The following is a 27617-nucleotide window of genomic DNA, read 5'->3' on the forward strand; positions in this document are numbered from 1 at the left end:
GTCAATAGAAATTTCTCAGTTTTTGTTCAGCGTCGGCCACGCAGACAGATAGCTGGTGACAGTCGTTACTTGCTCAGGAAACATGAAGGACTTGTTCTCAAGCAAAACACGTGCGTGCGCGTGCGTGCGTGTGTGTCGTGTGCTCTGCGGGTGTCTGGAACGGTGGAAGTCTGTTCACGTGTCTGTGTGCGGCGGGCGCGTGGGAGCTCAGCTCAGTCCAGAGCCAGCAGCGGTTGGGTGTTCTCGCTCTCCCCCTGGTCGTCGTGTTTCAGCGTGCCGGCTTCCACCACAGACTGGGACCTGAAAGCAAGAAGACACGCATGCTAGCGAAGGCTGCTGCAGAGGCTCTCGCCTTCCTGGGGTCCATTTGCTTCATTTTATGATTTTTGCTTTTGCCCATTTTCACCTGTATGGCTTTTTATTTCTTTTCTGTGGAACACAGAAGGAATTTCAGAAGCATTCCTCTGAATATCAACAAGGGTGTGACTCACTGCGTGTCTCTAATGCTTTCAAAATATTTAGTGCTTGGCTACTATCCATAATGCTGAACACACTCATCAACTTAAAGGCCTGACCCTGCGATGCCATGAGATCTGTTGGTCCTTAATGTCTTCCTAGGCAAAACGGCTTGTGCAACTGCTTAATGGAATACTTTGCACAGGCAAAGTCACTTGTACAAGTGCTTGCAGGAGTGAGTCTCAGCTCATATTTGTTACAAATCTCGAGAAAGACAAGGAGATAAAATCACATTGTACTGATGAAAGAGTTTAAGGGGCAGAAGTTTCATGAGTTACCCAAGATCAGTGAAGAAGCCAGAATTAATGACAATGAGGGAGCTTCTGGTGTGCCTAGTCCTGCAATTTATGTCCATGTCTACACCTCTGAAGGAGAACTTTGTTCAGGGCTAGTCCATTTTAAATTCATGTCTATCTTCAAGGCGGGAAGCATAGTTTATGCTTTGCTGCTAATGGACAAAAAAACCCCAACACATAAAAAATAAGTAAACACTAGAGAAAGTGGAGCATCGTGATTTCTTCCATTGACAAAAGCTGAATGGACTTAAATGAGTGGGAATATTCAAGAACATTACACTCTCTGAGGTCTCTGTGCTCCAGTGTTTGCTCACTGAGCTATGGAAGGAGGAGCTGATGAGTTTACTAATAGCTACAGAGATGTGTTAGCCTCCATTTTCTCTGGTTTGGGCTAGGAGTTGCCTCCCAGTTTGGAGTGGGCAATGAGCTTTAGAGCAAAATCACTCCGTGAATTGGGAACTTTTAAAAAGGGAACATTTTCAAAGGTAGGGGTAGAATCATCTTAAAGAGCCAGTTTTCTCATGGATAGCTTTTAGAATTAGGGGTAGCTCTCATTCCTTACAGGATGTGTTTGTAGTTGCCAGTTTTCATGATGGTAACCTCCATTCAAGCCTTAGGTATTTCATGAGGTTAGATATCACCTCTCTTTTGATAAAAATCATTAATAAATTGCATCCTTTGGTACTGCAGCACTTGCTCAGGCCTGAATACCATGACTGTAAATAACTTGTATGATTATTTTTCTTCTCCCTGGAGCTTTCATTAAGGCATAATAAAAAATTGTCATTAAAAAAAAATAAATTCCAAAGAGAGATAACAAAAACTGGATGCTCAATGGGAAGATTTTATGCCAAAATTTTCAAAGAAAATATGTTTGCCCAAATGTTTTTGCTGTGTATCTTTTACAGTAATGTGACATGCATAATGTTTATGACTGCGTTTTAATATAGAAAAGCAGCTGATTCAGGAGATTATGCAAAATGACAATTTACATAATTCGAGTATGTGACAGCAAAAACTAATCATGTGGCTTTGAAAGTGATACAGAACGGAGTCAAATTGCAACATCAACAGGTTTTTATTTTCTTTTCTGGACTACCAGATTCAATTATTATTGAATAGTACCTGACTAATACTTGTCACCAATGCAATGTTTATCTGACCCGCTACAATGACTGTAGGAAGTCGCAGATCCATTGCAGCCTTTGCCAGCGTACAACGGGGAGTTGCTGCTCTGAGTCAAATGTGAAAAATCTCGCAATTTTGCCTTTTGTGATTGCTGCTGATTATCTCTGCTCTCAACTCATTACAGAAAAAGAAAATTCTTGCATCTCGAACAGCAAGATACCAGTTTCTCCCCCATGCTGGTACTCGGATGCATGCCAGGTTGGGAGCAACATAATCCCAAACTCTGTAGGCAGGTCCCACACTGCTCCTCTTCACGCAGGGCCAAAATAGCTGGAGCATCGAGTAAATGCATTGCGGCCCACCTGACCTCCAAACTCAAGATGCCAAATGATTCAAATGCTATGCCTAGCTCTTCTGAATAACATGAAGAGGGATCCAGCTGAGATTTTAGTATCTGCCAGGCTCTGCAGCAACAATCTCTTTTCCTTTTCTGCTAGAAGCTGCTTAGCCCCCTATCCTAAAATAAGCAGTTCAGACATTTATCTGAAGGGCACAGTAGTGATTTGAACAATCGTTGCTGTTTTCCAAGATACCACAATAAAGGACTTGTTGTGTTTGGATTTCCATTTTCCAAATGCATCATTTTTTCGTTTGCTGAAAAATGTTTCCGGTTTTGTTTTTAACTTAAATTTTATGTTCAATATTCTTCATTTATGGTAAATACTTAAAATGTAGGTGCTCAGAAAAGCATTTTGGCGATATATATATCAATGCAGCTTGCAATCTAATGTAATAAATCAGCGTGAGAGAGATGTTTCACTGGCCTAGAACATCCTGGAATATTCTACAGCTATACATTATGTAGTGCCAGAGAAAAGATGATTTGCAATAGGCCACCATTGCAAAAAGCATTTTAAACTGAACAGTAACTATATTTTGCAGCTATAGAAATTAATATAAGACAAATGCGATTTGAAAGCATGCACCCTATATGTCGGTTTCATCTTGCTTTTGTATATCTTGCACACATTCAGTTCAAGGAAAGTGGTTGCATTCTAGGTACGTGCAAGTTTACACAAAATTTAGGGGGGTTTGTACACTGACTCTAGTATTGAACCTAGGACTAAGACTAGTTTCTTTTTTAAAATTACTGCTACCTGTTTTAGCTACATTAACATTTTCTTCAGAGGACTTTACAATCACGTTTCAAATTTTTAAGTAGGATCTGATCATGGTTCTTGAAAGGTGTTTGGATATGTAACTCCACCTTAATCTACTAATGAAAAATAAATTGAGGCAGACACCAGAATACCTTTGCTCTAACTTGTCCTTGTAATTTGCAACCGTCTTTGCATTAAAAACACCAAAACACCCTCTTGCACAGCAGTTTAAACTATTTTGATGTAAAACACGAAATGAGCAGCACAGAGCTTTCCTTGTTCAGCAAGCTGAGTTTAAGCTTTGGCCCTGTAAATGCTATGGACACTGTTCTGCCAGTACGCTGTGGCAAGCAGAAGTTCATGGCACCAGCAAAAGCATTTTTATTTTGCTGCCTCTGTATATCAATGTGTACAAATACTTGATGGGGTGGAGTAGAGAACATGAAGCCAGACTGTTCTCAGTGACAGGAGAAGAGGTAATGAGCACAAATTGAAATACAGGAACTTCCATTTTAACATAAGAACAAATGTTTTTACTGGGGGAATGGACAAACGCTGGAACAAGTTGCCCAGAGAGGTTGTGGAGTCTTCATGCTCAGAGATATTCAAAATCTATCTTGGTAGTCCTAGGCAACCTGCTCTAGCTGACCCTGCTCTAAGCAGGGGGTTGGGAGATCTCCAGAGGTCCCTTCCTCAAACTTTTTTGTGATTCTGTGCCCGCAGAAATACCAGCTTCTCTGAACGATGTTTCTCTATCCTGTCAGGCCAATGATTTTCTTTCCAAGCTCATAATGCCTTTCAGGTGTCAACTTTGACAGTGTAGATGACATTCAGCTGCTAAATGTAGATACCTGCTGCCACTTGGGGCACCTTAGGGTACCCAGACAACCTTCCATGGCTGACTGTTATGACCCAGGATTTATAGAAGACTTATAGAGGACTCGTGTCCTTCTGGAGCAACAGATGGAGGCCAAGAGGGTATCACAGGGCCTAAGATCATACGAGATGCCTATATTTAGGCAGCAGAGCCTCACCTGTGCTATTGTTTCTTCAGGATGAATGCAACTAGTTTGTAATGTTCAAGACACATCAAAGTTGTTTTGACCTGGGCCAGATATGAACTAGTCATCTAAGCAGGAAATAGTAATTGCGTTGGCCTTCTCCTCATATCACTGCATCTTAGTCACTGGTGCTATGATTCATCTCACCCACCATCAGACTTCTGTGGTCACTCTGTGCTATAAATGGCAGAGAGAAATAGTCATTCTCAGGGTGCAATTCAACTGTGCAATTCAACTCACCTGTTCTAAACATATGATTCATGGGTCACCTGCATTCAGGTCCCTGTTCTGATGAGCTCTCATCTGTTAATACCAGGGGGAACAGGTTCCATGATTTAGGAGGCAATGTTTCCTACATATCATATCCATGACTGCCTCACTGTGTTACCTTCAATACTCACCTGCAACGTGGCACATGCCCTGCGTGTGCTGCAACTTCGGAATTATAATTGAGTATATTTGAATTCAAAGCCTTCTGGATTTCTTCTTTTCTCAGCTAAATATTTTCAGTAACCATTTTGGAAGATGCTTGGATGTGGAGGAATCTGGTTGAGTTAAATTTTAAACACAACTAAACAATTGTTTGTATCACGCAGATAAGATCACTGGATAAGGCCCTGAGCTGGCAGACCCCATGCCTGTCTTTCTTTAACATGATACGTGTGGGAGACTTAGCTCCTATAGAAGTACAGCATGATCACCGTGGGCTGGGAACTAAGTCTGAAGTAATTAACAGCCAAGTCAATGCCCATAGACTTTCCTAGCCTAGTTTCCAAGGCTATATAACCTTGCTTAGGAGAGCAAAATGAAAATGGAAAGAGAAGCGAATTCACAGTCTCACTTCTGAAGCCTAGGTACGATTAGGGTGTGCTCCATTTAAAGCATCAATCAAACCCCCCATGGTTGTTTTACTGTTCAGCAAGAATATTTGGAAGTCTGGAAAGTCAACACTCTCCAGCTGTTTTTCCAGCAGGTCAGCCACATATTTCAAATGACAGCAGTGCATAGGTATGTACATCAATATCTAAGAGAGCAGATGGCTTTATGTGTGTGTGGTCGTTTTAATGCAACTGTCTCAAATACAGTCAAAAACCATGCAAGAAGACTGGATGCAGGCCTTTGAGCTGCACTGATTTCAGAAGGCTTTTGTCAGGGTACAGCTGGAGTGAATCAGCTCACAGGAACTGACGTCTGTTTGGTATCAGTTTTGTTTCCCAGAAAAAATAAAATACCAAAATCCTGAACTGAGCTAATAGTAACTGCCAGCATATCATGGCGTGCTTGCTTTAAAAGACATCTTCCAGTCTCTGATCCCTCATTTTATGCTTTTCATCACAGCGGTGCTGATGTGCTGCAGCCCAAAGGAGCGAGGACTTATTACATTTGCGCTGGGCTTCTCTGGAGGGTTTTGCGGAGGAAGGTGGAGGGTGGCATGGTTTTTTCCCCAAGTGCAGGAGGCTTCAAGCTCTCAGAGTGAGTGGCGTGCTGCAGCCAACAGACCAGATCGCACCGTGTGTCTCTGTTCATCTACCTCTCACCTCCCATCTGCTCATTTCTCGCTAATTCCCTTCCCATTTCACCAGCACCTCAGGGCTGTTAATCTCCCAATTACTTGTTCCCTTTAGAGAACATAATAAGCATTTTTTAAAAATCACACCCGTGAATTTTTGTGTTGACAAGGTCTGAGAGGCATTTCTTTCTCTGCCCTCCTCCCTCCCCATCAGGCTGTAGAGGAGGGTGCAGCACCGTGCAGCGTGCTCTGCAGCACACCTCGAGAGTATGTCTTCATCAGGTGGGAAAAACAAGGATATTTTCCCTGGTATTAGAGAAACTATGCAGCTGTGCAGGTGTGAAGTCATTGCGGTAAATCTTTTAGCATTTAAAGCACTTGAAAATGAAATGCCTGGGCAAGGCATCGTGTATGCTCCCACAGGTGGTGGCAGGCAGATGCAGGCAAGCTCTGCTCAGTGGCTCACAGCCCCAGCGCAGAAGCGGTGAAGCGTGGCTCTCTGCCCAGGCTAATAAGCCCAGCTGAAATCTCCTGCTACTGCATCTCTGCAGCTTCTGCACTTGCGCTGGCTCACAGCCCTGCGTTAAGGCAGCATCGCTGTGCTGCAGAGACCTGCCCGGAGGGGCAGCTTTGATGGACCAACCGCAGCTTTCCAAAGAGGCGAAGCAGCGCCCGTGCCTAGGGGCACAGCTGAGCTGGGTAAGTGATCTTCTGATGTGGGAGAGTCGGGGGGCAAAGCAGCATGAAAACTCTGGCTTAACCTTACTGCCAGCCCAGTGCCTAGCCCACAGGACGATGGTGACAACCTGCTGTGCTTCCCAAACAGGAGCTGGCTTTCTGGCCACCGTGGCAGCCGTGACCAGTTTTCTCCCTGATGGTTAGCACATCCTAAGGAGAGTTCTCTGAGTAGTGCCTTGGCACATCAAAGCCAGGGGCGACCATGGCCCAGATCTGTGCTCAACTGCACGTGTGAAGAAGTCTCTGTGAGTGCATCTACCCCCCTAAAGAGGCAGCTGCCACAGAGAGAATGCCAGCACGAGACCCCTCGTGCTCCCTGTGCCCACCATGGCCCCCCTCTCCCTCCAGCTGGCCCCGGCTACTTCTCCCCACCACAAACCACGGGCACAGCTCACTGCAGGGTCTGCACCAAAGAGCAGTAGGGGTGAGTCTGCGCTGCATTTGGCTCTTGCCCAGCCCGGCTGGCTGTGCACCCTGTCCCAACCTGTCCCTTAGCCCACACCCCAGGGGATAGAATCATAGAATGTTTTGGGTTGGAAGGGACCCCTAGAGGTCATCTAGTCCAACCCCCCCGCAGGAGCAGGGACACCGCTAACTAGATCAGGTTGCTAAGGATGCAGTGTACCCTTTGGCACTTGCTGTAAAAACAGTTCTCTGGTGGGCTACGGCACAGCTCTCAGCTTACTGCAGACACTCAAAACTGTGAAAACATACAGAAATGCTTAAGTATTTGTCATAGCATGTAGAGCCTTACACCTTAAGGCCACTGAGACCCAGAGGAGAGCAAGAGCCAGGTGCTATGCAGGGCAAATGCAGCCAGACTCATCTAGCAGAGCAATACAGACAGGAGTTGGTCTGTGTCACCAGCCTTGGAATTAGGGTGCACACCCTGGTCTTTTTTGATTTATCAGTGTGAATGCGCCTGATATCTTCTGCTCCTAAGTGCTTATGTCTTTCTGTGCCAAGATCTTGCTTTGGTCACATCCCAAGCCCAGAGCAGGGGAAAGGTGTGGGTGAGAGCTTGTCCCCTCCGTTTCCTTTCTCTCCTGGAGGACTGACTCCTTCACAGTTCCTGGAAGACCCTTAAGCCCCTGGGGTGCAATAAGTCACCCATCAAAAGGTAAGCCTGGTCATGAGGCCAGACAGAGACAACACTGCAGCAGCACTCAGCACCAATTTACAGCAGATTCAGTGAGACTGTGCAGAATAAGGTATCCAAACAAAAGAAATTCAGGTTAAGTAATGAAGAAAATAATTTATATTATAGCCAAAAAAAGAAAAGAAATAGAGGCCAAGTGATGAAGAAAATTTTCTTCTCCCAGTTAATGAGTATGACACACACACACACACACACATTCCTCTTACCATCATTCATGCTTTTCCTGCTCATCCCCATTCCCTTGCACACCAAGCGCTCTTCCTAACCCAACAGCTTCCAGTCCCTTTGCTCAGGCACTCCAGTCCTTTATGCCTGCCTCGTCCTTCAGTTGTCTTTAGTCCCATCCCAGTGGCCCCAGTTCCCAGTATCCCAACCAAGTTTGCCACTGAATCATAGTCTCGTCACTTCTGTGTGGCAATAACAGGGAAGACGCAGCCCCGAGAGCGAAGGGCGTCACTCTTCTTACTCCCCCGTCCTATGTCAGCAGTTTCCTGTCCTTAGCAAGAGCAGCGCTGCAGCATGAAAGCAACCCCGCAGATGTACTGTGTAGGCTGGAAAGTCAAACACTGCCACAGCGGGAAAAGCCAAAATGTAGGTTGTGGGAGCAGCAGTCACTTGGCCCGGTGCATGGGGACATTGTGACCCCCGCATTGCGCCCCAGTCCCAGGAACATGCACGGTTCTTTTTTGGAGGGCTCTTTTCTCCCTCAGTGCTCAGGGTAGATAGTGCCAAGCTAATAAGTGGCTATTTATCTTGCTTTCTTCTAGCAGTTCAGCATGTGGCTCTGTGACACATTTGCTGCATATTATTCCAAGCCTGCTCTGAAGATAGCCTTTGTTAATTCCCTCCTGAGCTTTTCTGTGGAGTTCATCAACGCAGTGCTTGTGTGCCTCTTAAATGCTAATTCATTTATTGCCATAGCACGATTGTGAGGGCTTTTTTTTTTTTAATTTCCATTTTGCATGTGGAGAGCTGAAGCACAGTAAGATTGGGGTCCAAGTATTCATTCCTCTATTGTGGGGTGCCCATTTCCCAGTGCCGAGAGTCTGATTTTGCAGAGCACTCAGCATTACATGGCAGCTTGTGCGTTCAAAGCACATGTCCCATCGATTTCTGTTGCAGGTGAGCGCTGAGCATTTCTGGAAATTAGACCCCTGAGTCTATAGCTTGGCAGGCTGAAAATAAGCAACATGCAATCTCACCATCTGTGTGAAGTTTGGTTTATGCAACTTGCCAGGCCAACGCAGGGGCTCGGGGAGAGAGGGAGAGCAGGATCCGCTTCTCCAGGGCTGCACCCAACAGGCTTAACCAAAGGATCATTCCCGGTCTCCATCAGCCCTCCCCCTAAGCATCCCCATTTGCTTGCCCACCAACTGTGCTTCCTAGCCCAGCTGCTTCCAGTCCTTTATGTCTGCCTGATCTTTCAGTCTGCCATGGGGCTCCCATCCCAGTGACCCCAGTTCCCAGTATCCCAGCTGGATTCACTGCTGAATCCTCATCTCTCCAATTCTCCTGCCAACAGCAGGGAGGATGCAGCCCCGAGAGCGTGGGGTGTCAGTCTTCCAAATCCTGGCTCTGGCTGCAGCCTGGCCTAGTGCAAGGAAAATTGTTGTAATCACGAGTAAAATCTGTAATTGCAAAAGCCCTCTGCCCCCCATGGCCTAGACAGGAGACGTGCATCGTGAGCGTTGAACCATCAACTCAAGCTGAACAGGTTTATTTATGCTGGGAGGCCAAGCTAAAGCATGAGGCAATCCTTGGGGTCATTAAATGCTAAAATTAAATATGTTTCTACAGAGCATGTGTGAATTGCCTTTTCAAAGGCTTGTAACTCAGCCAGATGTAGGTGGATTTTTCACAGGGCCGCAAAAGACATAAGCAGTGTAAAACCATTTGTTTTATTAAGTGTCATGGCTCTAATCTAAACTACTAAACTTTTGGCAAATTTATAGCCAGCTGAAGACATAATTTACAATGCAATATTTTAGGCAGCCTGAGCAGCAGTGGTTCTGCCGTTCCCACCCCCAGCCTGTGTTTGTGCACCCGTGCGCTGGTCACTGGTAATTGAGGGCTGTAAACAGATGGAAGCCATGCTGTCAATGCCCTCAGAGAGCAACCGATTTCCTCCCTTGTCCCAGGGGACCCCTGGCACCAAGTTCCCCATCCCTCCTGTCCTTGGTTCAGCCATGGCTTTGTACGTCTGATCTCCTCGGCTTCTCTCACTCCTGGATCCTGAGGATATTCTGCACCGTCTGCCCTGCTGCCTCCCTGGGACCTGCTAACGTGGCAGATCCACCAGCTCCTTTCCATTTCTCTCTCAGGTATTAGCAGAATTCTGGTCAAAAGCTATAAAACTGTTCAACAGCTAACAACCTATGTTGCTAGATAATGCATACATTACATGATATGCATGCCCCTCGGACACCTGCTTTACTACCAAGACACGTCTCGTTCATAATCTGCGTATGGGGGAAGCATTTCCGTGGAAGCATTTCTGCAGAACCATTAGGAAATTCTCCATTGTTTGAAATAATTCATAATAAAACAGTGAATGTAAGTCTTGCACCACAGGTCTCACATATTGCAGAGCTACTTTAACTGAAAGCTTACATGGAGTCTTTCCCTTTTCCCCCAGCACATGTGGAAATGCGCCCCAGCTGCAAGCAGAGCAACCCAGGCGCCATCCATGGGCAGTGAGAAGTTTTCACACATTTTCATACTGATTTTTATTTGCTGGTATTTTACTATTGCTCCAGTAAATTGGTGCTGACTGTGAACCGGCATAAAACATGACCCATAAAAGCAGAAACATATGGCAAAGGAACATTAAGGTCAGACCAAGGATAACAGCTAGCAAGGTCTGCCTTGCACAGCCCAGCTGGGCATATGGAGGAACCAGTCTGAATAAATAAAAACCATACATATGTCACCCCCACGAATGGCCCCTTTTGGGTCTAAAGCTGTTCCAGTCAGCATGAGTGTATACCAGTTGTGATACCCTTTTTTTTTTCTGGGAGCAGGATCCCATTTCTGAGAACCAACAATCAGTTTCAGCAACACATTCATTTCAAGATCAGTCCTTCTGAAAATGCACACATCAGGAGGCAGTAATGGCAAACCCTAATCGGTACTTTAAAATCCTTTCACTCTAATCTAGGACATAAAAATCCACATGCTCTGACTCAACAATGTGGGGCAACACATTCCAGCAGGTTTTTTCGCTGCATTTTCAAAATGCCTAATATGGGGGCTTTTGATGAACCACAAGGCAGGTCATCGCATCTTTAGGCGCCCAAGTTTCTACCTCACAGCAGGAAAAGTTAATGGTGTCTTGACGCATGAATCGTACATTTTCACAGTTAGTGTGCTTGGCTCTACTTTAAAAGTTTTACTTCAAAAGTTTTACCCTAACTCTGAATTTCCTGCGTCTCTAATGAGCTTGCCTTGGTGATGCTAATGCTCCCGCAACCCATGTTATCCTAAGAATAATTTTTAACCCCAAATTTGATTAAAGTTATCCTTAATTAAACTTTAATTAAATAAATTTGATTAAAAAGCACAGGTTGTTTGGTCAGAATTTATATGTAGCTGTTAGGAAAAATTTCCTTTCTCTGCAGGGCAATTTTAAATTGCACTGGGTTTTCAGACCTGTTTGCGCTGGCAGCAGGTTAAAAGCGAGCGCTCTTTTGATGCCTGGGAGAGAGAAGGAACAGTCATCTCCCAGGCTGTGCTTGGTGACCGCGTGGGGAACAAGCAAAGGCAGAGAACAGGCTTTGTCGCTTGGACTGAAGATCAAGTTCAGACATCAAGAAGTGACCCAGATGCAGCTGCAGAAAGGCAGCTCTTGTAAAGGAAAGCGAGTCACCGGGAAGCAACGTGCTACTGCTGGTTACTTGCTGCTGCTGCTGGGCCCAAGCGTAAGAGCAGGGGGACACTGGGGAAAAGGGAAACCCTTCAGAGAACTGAGCTCCTTGACATGTTCCCCAGTCACTGAATCCGTCTCTCCAAGTGGGGATGCTCGCTCCTGCAGTTAGGTACCCAAACAGATACAGGCACACTTCTCCCGCCGCGGCTGGCCAAAAGACTGTGCCCTATTGGCACAGGGATACGTTGAGAGCGGTCTCTGACTCTTTAGCTGCTAGGCTTAACCACCCACCATAACTATTCATTACACTGCACACCCAGATGAAACCTCCAGCTGTTCCCAAAAACAACAGCTCATCAACAAAAGCCGGCATGAGTGCCCCAGGCAAATGCTTTGCTTTTGCGTTAGCTCCCTGTTGACAAAAGCAACCCAAGGCCCCTTTCTGACCGTCAGGGCCCACAGAAGATTTGGTCACAGCTGAAAGGGAGGTGATTTTCTTCCCTGTGTTCCGAATTTTCACACCATTTACATTGCTTTCAGATCCCACAGCTGGTAAGTGACAGGCTCCCTTGCGTGGATGCAGACCGTTCGGAAGAGACGGCCGAAGACAGGGAAAGCCTCTGTTGCCATCGCTGCTCCCAGGATGCTCAGACGGATGCGGCCAAGCTTTCAGACTGAACTGACTTCACTATTACTGTCTTAATACCGGTTGGCATGTTTATTACCTCGCCCATTTCAAACTTCACTGAGCTGAATCTGAATAAACAGATATATTCTGAATGGATTTTTGTTATTGGTGCTTTTTTTTTCTTTCCCCCTGGCCATTAAGACTCATTATGTGGAGTCATCAGCTGTTTTGCTTTGTTTCCCATCTGTTCATACAGTACTTGGGATCTGGGATTTTTCCCAGGGTGTGAGATAATACTGCAGATGGGAGTGCAATTTCCACTGTTTTGATTTTGCCCCAGTGGGGTTTCGTGTGGCCACTGGTGGAAAAAATGACAATTGCAATGGTTTTGATTAAAGATTTTCCATACTATGGAAACTTGTCACATCTCAAGATTTTCAAGATCATGTTGCTAACGAGAGTTAGTGACAGTTTTTTTCTAAGAGGATTTTCAATCCTTTCCCCATCTACAACGCCTCCGTTCTTTGAAGTAAATAAGGACTCTTTTTTTGGGAACGAATCTTGTGCAATTTCAAGTCACAGGAAAAAAACACCCCTGCCTGTGGTTGGGGAGAAGATCATGCTCTGATCCCATTGCTGCTAAGGGGAGCAGAAAATGGAACCTAATGAGACTTTGAGGGCCAGGTCTAGTCTCCTGTGACCACTGGTAGCCACCTCATGTCAGACCTTTCACTCGTGTATCAGTCAGGTTGCCATACTGACAAGCTGCTTCAGTATCTCGCTCCTCTGATGACTGGCAAACCTGCTCCTCTAATTTGCAGCCAAGGTACGCTTTGGTCAGCTTATACCCATTTGAGCTCATGCCTAAATTGTCCTTTTTCTCAAATACCTGTTCTCCCTCCCCAGTTTTTATTCCCTCCTGTATTTGTAGAGAACGATCATATGCATTTCAACCTTTGCTCTGTAAGGCTGGATAAACCACAGTTTTCCATAGCTTCTTGCTGGAAAAACATGCTCTCTTCTCTCCTCACCCTCCTCACAACTCTCAGGTGAACTTTTTTTCAATTTATATGCATCATCTGCCCTGGTGCCAGGAGCCAAAGCACTGCTGTCAGTCCTGAAGCAAATGCATGGGCCACGTACCTGCTCCAGCTTCACTCCCTCCTACTGCTGCTTGGTGCCTCATTTTCTGCTTGTCTGCATTTTGAGACTTAGTTTAATTTCCAGGTGATGACTTCAGTTTGGTCTCAGGCACACCTTGAAAACGCCCTCTTTCTCCCCCTCTGCATTTGTTTTCTAACAGTGGCTACAGAAGTATTTTGGTCAGTTATTCTCTGATCCCATTTCCTGGCATTTTTTTTCTTCCACATCTATAATTCCTGTCTTGTTTTCTCAGCATCCCTGCTACTGAAATTGCTAGACACTACATTTGGAGTAGGTTGTTCCCAGGGTGAGCTTCTCTCAAGGTGTAGGATGGCGGTACTACATTTCCCAGGGATGTTTCCCTGTGGTCGCAGTGCAAGGCTCCAAGCTATTCCAAGCAGCACTGAGCTCCAAGATTAAGAAAGCTTTAACACAGTACTGGTCCAGTGGCAGCCCTAGTGAGGATGTGCTTGTATGGCTTTACAGCAAGTGGCCGCAGAGCCAGGAGGGGCAATCTGCAACCCTGCACCTTGTCACACAGGATGGTGCTCCTGGTGCTCCGGGGGGGGACAACCACTGTCCCCCCACCCTCCAGGGTAAAGCCACCTCTCATAAGCACTGCCCTCCCCTGCAGCTAACTACTGGGCAGGTAAACCTGCAATGATATCTGGGCAGTCAGAGAGGAGAAGACCCGCAGTCGTTCAGCGAGGCTTTTCATCCTGACATTACAGAAACCCAAGAAGGCTCAGTCTTCATATATTTACCCCTCTCACAGGAATGTAAGCGCTAAAAAAAAGGTCAGCCACCTTTTTTTTTTGTTGTTGTTAAACCCAACATTTCAGCATAGAAGCACAAAATTACCACATTTACTCAAGAGTTTAAAGATTTTTACGCTGTGAGTGGAGGAGGAGAGGAGAGATTTTTAATGAAACTGCAAAATTGCTTTAATAAGGGAAAAAATGATAGGGCAACTGTGAGGGAATTGTACTTAAGATGAAGACTAATGCTAGGAGATCACCTATGCCTAGAGCATCCAGGAATCTCAGCCATGGCCTGAGACTCTCCTTGTGTTAGAGATGTATGAACCTAAAGAGGCAAGGAGAGGGGATATATAAACACAGGTAATGCTGGTAGAAGTCTGTAGACCTTTTAATAGGCCTTAGATATAAATCTAGTCTAATAAATCAAATAAAGCACGCAATTATGCTTCCTAAGCATAGGCTTTTACCTCAAGTTAGGCTGAACCGTAATTTCAGGGTAAGAAGAATCAAAGCAAATACTCACAGGAGCAAATCTGTTGAAGCAGTGAACTTCTCACCTCTAACAGCTAGTAATGACCACGGGGTACAAGATCAGATGGTTCACTTAACCGTCGAGTAACGAAATTAGGCTAAAAGTTAGATCTAGTCTGCCCAGGGGCAACATGACAAATTAGATTCATCCACTCGCCATATTTGTATTAATGCACTTTTGTATTAGTGAACAGATTATAGAAGAAGGCTTTGCCTTGAGGCAGGGTTTTCTGGCACCGAACTCATTTTCAAGCTGAGGTTCTCCCCTGAGGGCATGATAAGACCTTGCCTTCTTTTCAGCCGAGGATCTGATCCTCAGCAAAGGTTTACCTGTGAACAGCTCTTAACACTTCGGAGTTTTAAAACCTGCAGATTTCTTTCTATAAAGCTACATAAATGGTACACTCTTGATATATGTTTTAATAACAATGGAATATTTAGTTAGCATCTTTCTAAAATCATTCAGCGTGTTCCACTGCTAATTTAGAAAAATATATATTAAAAAGTTGTTTTAGAATCAGCTCTCTGGGACAGGCTCTGTAAACTCATCCTGGCTCCCAGTCTTGGCTGGCAGTCAGTTGTGAGAACCGCTGACTACGCAGGTGGCCACCTCTCTACGTGCCGTGGCTGCAACCCTGCAACGGGTCATAGCCCCGCGGTCCTGTGGCCGGGTGCGTGGTGGGACTCACAGCACTCCACATCAGTTGTATGCGTGCGTGCTTCCAGTGCAAGGGTGCATGTTGCAGCTGCAGCAGCGTGGCATCCCTCTGACCTGGGAGGGAGCTGTGCATCGCTAGTGCGTTTCTTTTTCCTCTGAAGATGAAAGGCTTTTGAAATTAATTGCATGACATTATGGCTTGTCTCTGTTGTCAGCTTTGATTTTGTTGTGACAAAATGATGGCCGCTCCCTGTCAGGCAGAGTGACGGCCCTGTCTGTGAGCACCGCGCTCATCGAGTGGCAGCAGCGAGTTAGCTCATCTTTGCAATCTACATTGAAAGGAGTTTGGAGGGAGGCAAGGGCAGATTGTGAGAGTTCTACAGGGGAGCCAACGCGTTCATCGCTCCCAGCAGCTGGTGGTGGCTCTGCTGTGCCACCCACAAACCTGTGCCAGGGACCCAACCCTCCCCACCCCGTTCCTGCAACCAGTGCAAATTACTGAGGGCGATACTCTTGAGAGGTGTACTTTCAAGCCTTCAGAGCTGAATGAATGCACAGCCACAAGATCTAAAAATCTGAGGTCTTACAAGAGCAGCACTGCTGCCTTCGCAGGGCTGGAAGGAGAAAGGGGGAGCAGAAGCGGCGGGAGGAGACTAACCCATTTTCCCTTTAGAGGGCAGTGGTGTTCATTGTACAAAAGCTGCGTTTCGAAGGAGGTAAAACTCTTATCGTTAATATCTGGGGTCAAGAGCACCGCAGCAGCAGCAAGTAATAGGAACCAGCACCGAAGGGGTGTGGCCATACAGAAGAGCATCTCACTCTGATATACTTTCTGTAATTCTGTGTGCAGGGGCTCATTAATTTCCCCTTGTTTTCCTTCACAGTAATCAGTTGAGTAATTACAGCTCCGCAGAGAGGCTTCCCTTCTCCCGCCACCCTGGTAAAGCAGTTGTTTGCCAAATTGCAGCCTCTCTCTGAGCCAGATGAGCCCTTCCTGCTAGATTTACGCCAAACCGGTTTGGAAAGCCAAATATGAGATCATTTCAAAGGCAGTACTAACCTTTTCATGGGTTTGGGCGAGGCCTCCCGCTCCAGGTTGGAGGACGCATGCTTCACGTGCATGGCGTTGTAGGAGGTGTGGGTGTACTCATTTTCGTCACTGTAGTCAGGACCGAGTAACGTTCGAGCCCACGTTCCCATGTCGTATGGAGGAAGAGTCCCCCCGAATTCAGAGGGCAGGCATTCAGGGTGTATTAGCTGGTGAAGGCTGTTCAGGTTGTTACCATGAAGAAAGATCTTTAACAAATAAAAAAAGAAAGTTCAAAGTCATCAGCGATTCCTTACTTCGTTAAATACAATAATAACAGCACTAATGAGGTGTGGAACGTCATTAGTTGACGTTGCAGTTTCGGGTGGGAATTTCTGAAGCGCTCAGGGCTGGTGCAGGCAGGCGGGAGGAGGGGGATTAGCTTTGGGGTGTGCAGCTGAAGAATTAGGCTGGCACCATGAACACTTCTGAAAAATCCCAATTTTCTTACTTTTGGCACATGACGCTTTCACTTTCTTAAGTACCAGATCAGGGAAAAGCTCAAGTCAGGAATTATGACTGATTATTGCTGCTGTAAGAGGATAGAGGCTTGTACGAAGAGCAGTGAGAAGAAAAGGGGGATAGTGGGGCTTACTGAAAGAAGACGTGAGGAGTAGGTCCTCAGCACCTGAGAGGGCAACCCAGCCCTGCGCCCCGGGACCGACGTTGCCGGGGGGTGTAGGTCTGTGTCGCCACTTTCCGCTGCTTCAGCGACATTTGTCTCTCTAATCCCTCCTTGCTTTCAGGCTGGTACTACCCTTGTCCTGCCTGATCAGCCAAACCCCAGGGTGGGCTCTGGGGCCTTCTGAGAAATGAAGCCCAGCGGTTGTTCGATAGACTGCAGAGGGCATGTGGCCAAGACGACTGCAGGATCACAGTTCACGTGGGCTTCAGTGGGGAAGACTGGCTTCTTCTGCAGCGTGAGCAAAGAGCCTTCAGACATGGGCATTTTTTTGTGGAGAAGAGTTACCACTGTGTGAAAACAGCCCACTTGCTGAAGGAATGAAATAGGAAATTTTCCTCCCACAAAAAGAGTTGAGCTGAAGTTTCCCTCACTGCAGGTGACTTCAGCCAGGCCTGCAATCCCTCCGCATTGCCAGTTCTCTCTGTCCCTGAGCGTGTCCCCTTAAACTGTATCTACACTTCGTTAGTGGTAACAGCTTTCTGGTCCCTGGCTGAGTTATTGATTCAATCCAGACCATTGCAAACTCGAAGTTTTAATAACAGCAGCAATTCTCTGAGGCCATGTGAAAAATGCAGAGAGAAAAAGAAGGAAGAAAAAAAAGCAGGCACCTCCTCAGTTACTCCGGCTCGACAGCTTCCTATGCCCCCCACACTCCCCGGCCCCATCTAATTACCCTTTTCCTTGTCTTGTCTTTGAGGAACGGTTTGATTAGCGTGTACAGGGCATGGATGTACCAGGGCTGGTTGACAAAATGGACTCCTCCAAAACGAGCAGGAAAGCTGTCCTAGAGAAAGAAAGAAAAGGCAGGCAGTTAATAGAGGCAGTGCTTTGGCCCAGCGGTCAATAGGATGAAAGTCAGAGGAAGAAGTCTGCCCCTTTCCATCTGCAAATGAGGGCTGGGCTTGCTGGGAGGGAGGCAGGAGGGAGAAGGGAAAAGAAAAGACGCCTGGAAGTGTTTGCATCCGCTCCTTCTGTTAGCAGATGCAGTCCCTTCTCCCCTCCACACACGAACGCATCGGGTGCCGATGATTTAAAGTAGGCTCTCCAGACACTTCGCCTGAACGCTTTTTTTTTTTTAACTCCATCGGGGCATCTGACTCGGCTGGGATGGGAAGGGAGAGGGGGCTGACGAGCGCACCGCTCCCTCGAGGGGAAGCTTTCTCATTCCTCATTGTGCGGCGTGAGGCAGGGCCCCGGTTCCCACGCACATGGCGGTGCACAGCTCACCTTTTCACCCTTCGGCCTCCCCGCCTCCCCCCTGCTAAAATCATCATTACAATGGCTGACCTTTTGGGGTGAGCGAGCAGCATATTACGGGGAGGAGGATGGGTGGGAAATGCTGATAAGTGAAGGTGTAGGGAGAGCGCACCGTGACGGCTCCATGGAAACTGCCGGAACCCCGCGCTGGCTGCCGGGCCGTGCACAAACACCTCCCGCATTAGCATGCAGGTAGCGTCCCGCTGGGGAGGTGTTTGCAACAGCCTCCGACGCCGCTCAGCCAGCCTGGCACGCTTAATAAAGGAGGAGGTTGCTGGCGCGTCTTTAAAGGTTACTGTATATTGTGATGGGCATTTTGTACCTACGCTCTCAGCTAACAAATGTCAGGCAGTCGGGGAAGAGCCTAGGATTTTTTCCCTTGCATAAACAGCGGGGCAACCGCTGCTCCAGCGTTCGAGTACGCTGCCAGCGAGAGGAGAGGTGCCTGTCCCTCCCCTGCGAAGGGAAATCCTGATGAAGCCGTCCTCATCCTGCTGGTGCTCCTAACCCCCGCAGCTCAGCGTATAAAGGCAGAGAATAATCAGGTCTCTTGCTTCAGGGCTTTGGCTCTGGGACTCGGGCAGGTTTGGTCCCCCCACAATTAGTGTGGGGTATCCTGGGGCTTTCTCTCACCTTCCTCCGGAGCGTCAGAGATTGCGCACAGCTGGTGAGGATATGGGGTGGATTTGTGAGATGATATGAAAAATCCCCTTTATACACCTGCTCGGTATAGCTTCTGTGCTGCTTCAAGGTCAAATTATTTCCCAGATTTATTGCTATGTAAGCATCCCACCACCTCCCACCACCCACGGCAGATTGGCAGGACTCTCTACGCTCTTTAGCACTGGCCCTGGATTGCCCTGGCAGTCATCTTAAACCATACTCTGGTAATGTTTGTGAGCAGCCATAGGCATTAAGCGGTACCTTTTTCTTTTGCTCTACAGCAGTATTAAGCAGCTTACACCTTGGGCACGTCAGTTTATCTGAAATCATTACAAATCTCGATGTTGGACGCTCTGTGCAAGACTGGTGGGTAAGTCAGGCCAGAACGCGGGAGGCCGAGCAGTGCAACATAGCAGGTGATCCCGTTTTAAATCCCGACAAACTACGTGCTGAGCTTTTTAAGGGTGGCACGTGCTCTGTTGAGCTGTTCATTCACTGTAAAGACAACCGTATCTCCATTGCTGCTGGAATATTCGTTAGAGTTTGGGGACGCAGCTCTGACCGATATAAACGATTGCGGTGCTGCGGGTTCAATGACTTCAACCGGGCTGCGCTGAGAAACAGCTGCAGAGATTCTGAGCCCACCTAGAAAAAACATTGGCCGACCGAAGCGTGAAGTGAAGCCAAAAGCAATTTTCTAACCTGTGATAGCCTAACATTGGGGTTTAGAGCAGACCAGAGCCAAAAATGCCCATCCCATGCAAAATTCGCATATGTGGTTGTTTTCCTCCCACATGGGAATGAAAATCTGAAGATTTGAGACTTTCACAGAATATTCTAAAAAAACCCAAAACTATTAAGATACATTGGAATGCTCCACATTTGCCTTTTTTTTTTTTTTTTATTTTTTTATTTGTAAAGGCGGCTGCCATCCCACAAGCTGTATCTCTAAGGGAGAAGTTCTGGACTACTTTGCTCTTCAGGGCTGAGCTGCCACAGCCGTCCCAGGTTGTACCATAGCAGCATAGGTCAGTGTAGAAGATACAGGCTGAGTCTGAGGCAAAAGACAGTAAAGAAATGAGAGATGGGAAGGAGGGAAATAACTTCAAGACACACAGATTTATACTGACCTGAAAAAGAAATATTGTTTTGCCTTCTCACTGGAATGCGCAGACGATATTCATCACAATCTTCAGTGAAAAATGTTGGTCAGACTTCATTTCCAAGGGAGGGAACGTGGTTTTTTTAGAACATGTTGACCAGCCTTAACGATACCACATTACCCAGAAATGTCTGAATGCTGAGAATTATAGGAACCAACCAGAGGTTTAAACTGGCAGGCTGCCTCTGGAAAAGGTCGGCTAAGGAGAAGGATGTACTTTCCTATATAGAACATGAATTTTATGTCCATCCAACATAGATTGTTGAGTCCATAAACTAGATTCTGTCTGCTACATCAGTAGATTAAGTGTTACAGGAAAACCCCTCATATAACAGTTTTATTTAAAGGCAGCTGTGTTCTTTCCATTCTGAAGGTACACTTGAAAATGCACAAAGACCCTTGAAAAGGCAGCATGCTGGCCAGGAAAAAAAACAACCAAAGAACATTTTTGTGTCCATAACTTTCCGCTAATTTTTGTTCCTTCCCCTATTAAGCACAATAAACTCAATTTGACTTTCATCTCTCAGTCCACCTGCATTTGTAAGGCTGTCAATTAGAACAAGGACAAAGACATATTTTTTTTTTTTTTTAAACCAAAGAAATTTGATATGGGAATCATCCAGACACTGTTTGGAACCGCAACATACCAATTTTGCAGAAGTCCCTAATTAGAGCAGCGCTGTCTTGGAAAGAAAAGCTCCCGTCTGGAGGTCTGCCTCGCGCGGTTCCAGGAAGATGTACGAGACCTTTCCCACACCCCACTTAGTGTCTCTGCTGCTTTCCCTGGGGCAAGGTGAAAGTAGCTGAAATTGATTTTCTGCTGGAGAGCTTTTGCTTTTAGTAATTCTCCTTTGATTTCTCATGTCTTGTGATTCCTTGGGAAGGTGTATTTTATAATGAGGTACATTTTTTGGAGCCTACTGTAGGAAGGACGCTGGGATCATGGAGCCTTTTCTTAACCTGATTCCTTGTTAAAAATACCCAATCCTGAGGAAATATTTACATTTTATTCCAGTGGCATAAATAAAATATCGCACGCAGGAACTGGTCTAATTATTTGTGGGTATTGCTGTCATTTTATCTGAAAACCAGGCTGGACATATTAGTATGTTGCTCAGAGATGCAATTGCAGCATGAACAAATACCTCCCCCCCAGTGCTAATCTGGCTAACTCGCTACTCAGCGATAGCAGGGAAGAAAGAGTGAAAGGACTACCTGCTTGGGCAGGTAGCTCACTCCAGAGCCAGACCAGGTCTTCTTCACTGGGACCTGGTGTGAACTAAAACAAGGAATATATCTAACCATGCTGCAGTGGTACCTTTCCCAAACTGAAAAGGTAAACACAGAGACAAAATTGTCCAAACACAGGGTTTTAGTTGTTCCTGTTGATTGAATGAAACTGGTGCCAAAGATGAGACTTTTCTTTTGCCTGCTTTGTTTTTATTTTTTAATTTTATGTATTTTTTTTCTTTGCTGTTTTCAGTTATTCTCCTCCACATCATCCCCAAAGAAGAGAAAGAAAAGAACACTGGAGCTGCCACAGACCCCCCAAAATCCATACAAGCCTCAACACATTTTTCGTTTCAGATTGGAGAAATGTCTCCAAGCTTGCAGATAAGAGGAAAATGTTATAGAAATCACTGTTTCCCTTCTCCACTCAGACCTCCTGTGCGGGGAAATTTCTGCACTGAAATGAGCTTGGGACTGAAAACCCTCGGTACATAATGTTCCGCTAAATAGCTCGGGAGCGATAGCTACGAGATGAATGAGAGACAATTTTTTACTATTTCTGCCTGTTCTTTCCTTCACGACATCTATTTCTTTTGGCATGAGAATGCATCAGAAACCCTTTACTGTGGTGGTGTTCTGAACTGCCTGAAAGCTAAAAATCAAGATGATCGCACAGCATCTCCTCACACCAAAGCGTGGCAGAAAAGCAAACCAATCTGTGGAATACCTATGTACCATTAGGTATAAATCCAGCCTGGTGCTCAGGGCCAATCTTTTCAAACTACACAAACTGGCTACATAGACCAACGACCTGAGCTCAAAAACCAAGTTACAGCGTATTTCTGGGTTATGGGACATCTGAATTTTGTGACACAAATGTTTTTAAAATGCTTTCGTAAACTTCTGCCCTTTGCAATCAGAAAAGCACACACATCTTGCCAACCAACGTGCTTTCATCAAGATCCTACTTGCCAGTTCACTCCAAATCAAAATATAATCCCCTCTGAAAGAAAATAATTTCCCGTAGATTCAGGAAGATTTTGATCATAAAGATAACTGTTTAAACAGAAAGGTCATTTAAACTGAGGATACAAACCGCATCTTCAAGCCTGTCCACTTACCTAATCAGCCCCCGCAGTGGATTAAAGCTCCCACAGACCGTATTAATAGTTCAGGAAGATTTTATTAATAGTTTGGTGATAGCTTCTCCACAGAGAGTTTCTGTGAGTGTGTGATTCTAATGGATTGGCATGCTAAGGGAAGGAGGCTTTCTCCTCTCCAGCACTGGATCCAAATTCAGCCTCTGAAGCGGTGGCTGTGGTTGGAAGCTGTTGTCCCCCAATTTTACAACTTTGTCAGCTATTGGATAGGTTGTGATTGTCAAAAACACGCTCCTGAGTGGTGTAATGCCCCTGGTGCGGACAGAGCAGGCTGTCGTATAGCGCGTGCTAGGAGAGAAGGTAAAGCGTCCCCCCCATCGCTGCAGCTTCAGCTTCTAATTTTATTGCAGCTCCTAAGAGATGAATGCTTAGTTCAGGAAATCCCACGGGCAGGAGGTGGTGGGAGGCAGCGATGGGGCTGGGGGCCGTGAGGACCCTGGGACCGGGCTGCTCCCGCACCTCTCCGGGCGGTGCCAGGGGCTGGGGGAGCCAGGGCTGCTCCCGCTCACCTGCTATGGTGCCGGCCCTGAGCCCAGGCACGTTTCAAATCTCCATCCGGACAAGTTGCTCATCTTGCCGTTCTATCTTTTTGCTCCCCTGTGTTTTTGAAGAGACGGGAATGCAAAATGAATGTTGCCGGTGGCAATAATTGCAAACTCGTTTGCTTCTACCTTGGCATGCCCTCAGAGTACAGGGGGCTTGGAAATAGCTGCAGAGTATGGGAAAACCATTTTTAAAAAGCCATTAATGCTAGCAATATGGCAACGTTGGCCTGCTCAAAATACAAACGTAAGAAGAATTCTTGCAATTGGGAAGAACTCATTGATTTGGGGTAAGCTGTGCCTGTAACTGCTCTCACCGAAACACTCTTTTCTCTGAAGCATACAGTAGCAAAGGACTGGAGGAAAATCACAGGAAAATATGAGTGCTTGGTTTATTTTTACACTGCATACCCACATATGTAGATGACTACACTCTGAAGTACTGCTGTCAGGGAAATGGAACTGAAAAATGAACACTGGGATGCATTCTCCTAGACATTTTTCATTATGTTTGTTATCTCTCCCACCACACTCGATAACTTTTAAAATTCAGTCATTTGCAGCAGGTTTCTCCCAGTCATTATTGTACATTAGTGAGGTCCTACAGAGCATCTGTTCATGGGTGTTGGCAGATGGCACCAATAAATCAGGTTATAGAACACAGATTTGCTCAGTAAACTTTGATTTGTCCTGATAGAATCATGCTGTCATATCATCTGGTCTAACAAAATAACTTGTAACCTTGGGGCAAAAGGCGGATTTCTTCAGTACCTTTTTACAAGAAACCCTTTGCTGAACCAGCTCAGAATAATTCAGGAACAGAAAATTTCCCAGAAGCAGTGACTCTGCCGGATTAACACCATACCCTGGTGCTGTTTTTTCTGCTTGGCATGTGCCCCTGTTGATTTCAAAGCGTTTCACACACTTAAGGTACAGACTGAGGCTCCCTCCAAGATGAATAAATTATATTTACAGAGAAACAGCAGGTTCATTCAGGGGCTTGGTTGAGGTGGTACACAGAGAGAAGAGAGGAATTCAAAAGGTGATTAAAAAATAATAATGCAATACAATAATAATACAAAGAGCACCGACACGCTGATTTGGAAGGAGCCCACCCATGTGTACGGCTGGGGTGCCACGGGTGGCTCTAGGTTAGGCCAGATTAGGTGAGGCCAGATCCGGGGCCTTCTGGTGGAGCAGGAAGAGTAGAAGTCACACCCTAAGCGAAAGAGGGGTAGACTGGGTCACAGGAACAGGCAGCAGCATGGGAAGGGACATGAATTTGCCCGAGGCTATTTTTCAGAGTTAGTTTAGGAACTTTGCAGCAAGCTCTAGCAAACTGGGCTAAAATGCCTCCAATGCCCTGATTTTTGGTTTAAACTGTAGCTCGGAAACGCTTTCATACCCAGATTTCTTAAGCGAGGGTGACTGCAAGCTGAGTCGCTTCTATTCCTGTATCTCACTGAACATGAACGTCTAAAATTAGTTGTGGGGGAAGGGAAAAGCATCAGGAAGATCATCAAAGCTGAAAGTAGTTTAGGGCTTAATTAGAAACTGCAAAATGCGCTGGGCGCAGTGCAAGCCTGGCCTGGAGGCTTTGCTGGACGAACTCAGGTGCTGCTGGCTGAAGCGTGTGACCACCGGTCGGGCTGGGATGCTCCGCTCTCCCTGGGACACCAAGCCCTTGGCTGGCTGTGACCTCCGACCTTTGGTTGCTCACTCAAAATCACCATCAGAAGAAAGTTTCCGTGCAAATGTCACGCTTCTGGGAGATGTGTTGTCCCTCTAATCCTTTCCCTGTCACTGGGAGTTAAAATGATGCTGTTCGTCTCTGAGCCATTGGCGGGTTGTGTGGGTGGGAGTTGCTCTCAGTTTTGGGAGTCTGATAAAGAAGTGTGTTTTTTTCCTATAGCCAGATTTTAATGCAGGACCTTCTGAAGCAAAATGGCCATCAGCAGAATGACCACGTCCAGTAATGGAAGTAAAAGTCAGCATTAAGACAGAATCATAGAATCATAGAATCCTGGGTTGGAAGGGACCTCAAGGATCATCTGGTCCAAAGTTTTTAGGCAAGAGCACAACAAGATGGCCCAGCACCCTGCCCAGCTGAGTCTTAAAAAAATGTCCAATGTGACAGAGTCAACCACTTCCCTGGGGAGATTATTCCAGTGGTTGACTGTTCTCATTGTGAAAAATTTCCCTCTCATGTTCATTCGGAATCTCCCCAGGAGCAACTTGTGTCCATTCCCGCTTCTCCTCTCCATGTGACTCCTTTTTACAAGAGATCACTCTTTGTAGCTACCCCTTAGGTACTGGTACGTGGTGATGAGATCACCTCTGAGCCTCCTTTTCTCAAGGCTGAACAAACCCAACTCTCTCAGCCTGTCCTCATACGGCAGGCTTCCCAGTCCTTTGATCATCTTGGTGGCCCTTCTCTGCACCCTCTCCAGCCTGTCCACATCTTTTTTGTATAGCGGGGACCAGAACTGTACACAGTCTTTAAGGAAAGACCACACTAATTTCCTTGCACCTGGAAAAGGATCCACCCAGGGAGCACTGGGGTTAAAAAGTTTGGCATAGAAAATTTGACCTGAAAAATATTCTATTTTTAATATACACTTTTTGAAAAATAATAACTCAAAGATTTTTTTTGAAAGTAATTTTTGAAAGTTAAACTCTAAACAAAATGAATTAGTGCTATTAACCACTGTAGCCAAAATCTACAATTTTCCTTAGCTGACCTGATTTAAACCTCTCTCCCCCTAGCTATATCTATTTCCATAGGTAAGCCTTGCACCCATCCTGAAGGGCAGTAGATCTGTGGGACACTGTGGTTGAAAGCACAAGGACTGAAGGAGTTAGGGCAGAGAAAAAGATGACGCTGAGGCAAACCCGCTTGGATTTAAAAGGCTGTTGAAAGGAAAGAGATGCTTTTTGCATGCAAAAAGCCAGTCCTGAAATGGAGAAAGTACAGCACCCTATTTCTTGTCCAGCACCATTAGGATTTTAAACAAAACCCCCTGTACAAAGTCTACCTCTTTAGATATGCATTGCTATGCTGAGAACCTACATCACGCCTGTAAAACATTTATTCTAGATTTTCTTCACATCGCCACTTGCTGTATCAACATATCTGCTCCCTGCCAAACCAGCCCCATGTCTGAGCGAAGGGGCAATGCGGGCCCAACTGCCATGGCAAGGACAAATGCCCACAGCATTAGTTAAAGTCAGCCAAAGAAAAAGCAATTAAAAAAGGTCTTGTGGCACTTGCCTTTCTTCTCAGGAGACCTATTGACTTTGCAGAAGAGCTTTCCATCCTGCCTATGAAAGCGCCAAGGTCTTACACAGAAATCATGCAGTCGTATTACACTTGTGTTGTGATTGAAAGCTGATGATGGAGAAAAGGCGATTTTGTTATTTATAGTGCTCGGCAACCTATTTGGCACCAAACAGAAGTCTGCTGTAGCGTGATTTGAACAAAGCCTGGAATCATCTTAAAGCTTTTGCATGTGCATTCATAAATAGAGCGGCATGTAAAGGAGATTACAAACTATTATTGTGATGAGATTATAACCTAGAAAGAAAAATGGTTTTTCTAATCTAGGTCGGGAAAAAAAATGATCAAGCAATTTTTTTATTGGCATTTGCTGACTGACTGAGACAAACTGTTTGACAGAGACTATTCATTTTCCAATAAATTTCTCTGCATCTAGCAAGAAGTTAAGAAAAATCCTTTGACTTCTCCATACAGGTCCTTGAAGGTGTCATAGCCTTCTAGCACCCATTTTCTCAAGGCTATCTGCTAAATAGAAACTAGATTCACATCTTATTTCACTAAGAATTTCAGGGTTTGCCCTAATTTGTTTGAGATCGGAACCTCATTTTAAAATGGAAGCTTTCCCTTCACCTAGCTCTTGCATAACCCCTTTTTTAACCAATTTCTGTCATCTCTGTCATCCTCAACGAATGTCCCCTGATGAGTGCCCCCCTGGTGAGGATATTTTTTAAATTCTTTTTTCTCTTTCCACAGGAGAGAGTGGGGGTGTGTGAGAGAGAGGGTGAGTGAGGAAACCCTGTGACCTACTTTGTTCTAAAGGGGGTCAAAATGCTAAATGCCCATATGATGGTAGAAACCCAGCTATGGGGGGATTTAATAGGAGGCAACTCACACTGCATTCGATGAACACCTGACAGCAGCAGCACCTTTGCTTCACGTGCAATCTCTTATTCTACAAAACAATAGCAGCCTAAGGGAAAAAAAATTATCTTTTATTATTTGCATGATTCAGCCTCTGTCCTTGCTCTAATATCTTATAGTGAGATTGCTTAGCTTTCTCATCCCGCCATGCTGAAGGGAAACTTGTTTCATGGATTTGTGGCTCATGTAGTCGCAGGGCTGAATTGACAGGAGCACACCAATGTGTCAGCTCTGCAATAAAATATGATCTCTTTGTGTCTGCCCTTTTGTGATCGCTTTCTCTTTTTACATTTTTTTTTTTTTATAAATGGAGCAGCATCTTGGTAATAAGGAACCTGATCATAATTGAATGCCCTTGAAATAAGTTTTGAGAACACAAAAGAAGCGAGTAATACTAAAGATGCATGTGAAAAGATGTAAGGATACCTGTAAAGATGCATTGTGGAAAACATTTTTAGGAAAGCTGTTTTTACAGTGGC

At 45.7% G+C, this 27617-nt stretch overlaps 1 protein-coding gene across 1 annotated transcript in view; it reads right to left on the reverse strand.

The window, feature by feature from the left end:
• Positions 1 to 212: 212 nt before the first annotated feature.
• Positions 213 to 27617, reverse strand: part of CLVS1 (clavesin 1) — a 95377-nt gene continuing 67972 nt past the window's right edge. The window contains exons 3-5 of the mRNA XM_009640301.2: positions 17600 to 17710; positions 16215 to 16450; positions 213 to 300 (exon numbers count right to left, since the gene is read on the reverse strand). Of these exons, the coding sequence (XP_009638596.1) occupies positions 213 to 300; positions 16215 to 16450; positions 17600 to 17710 (435 nt within the window). The remainder of the gene's footprint in view (positions 301 to 16214; positions 16451 to 17599; positions 17711 to 27617) is intronic.

This window comes from Egretta garzetta, unplaced genomic scaffold (genome assembly GCF_000687185.1).
Source record: "Egretta garzetta isolate BGI_Z169 unplaced genomic scaffold, ASM68718v1 scaffold340, whole genome shotgun sequence".
Taxonomy (NCBI): domain Eukaryota; kingdom Metazoa; phylum Chordata; class Aves; order Pelecaniformes; family Ardeidae; genus Egretta; species Egretta garzetta.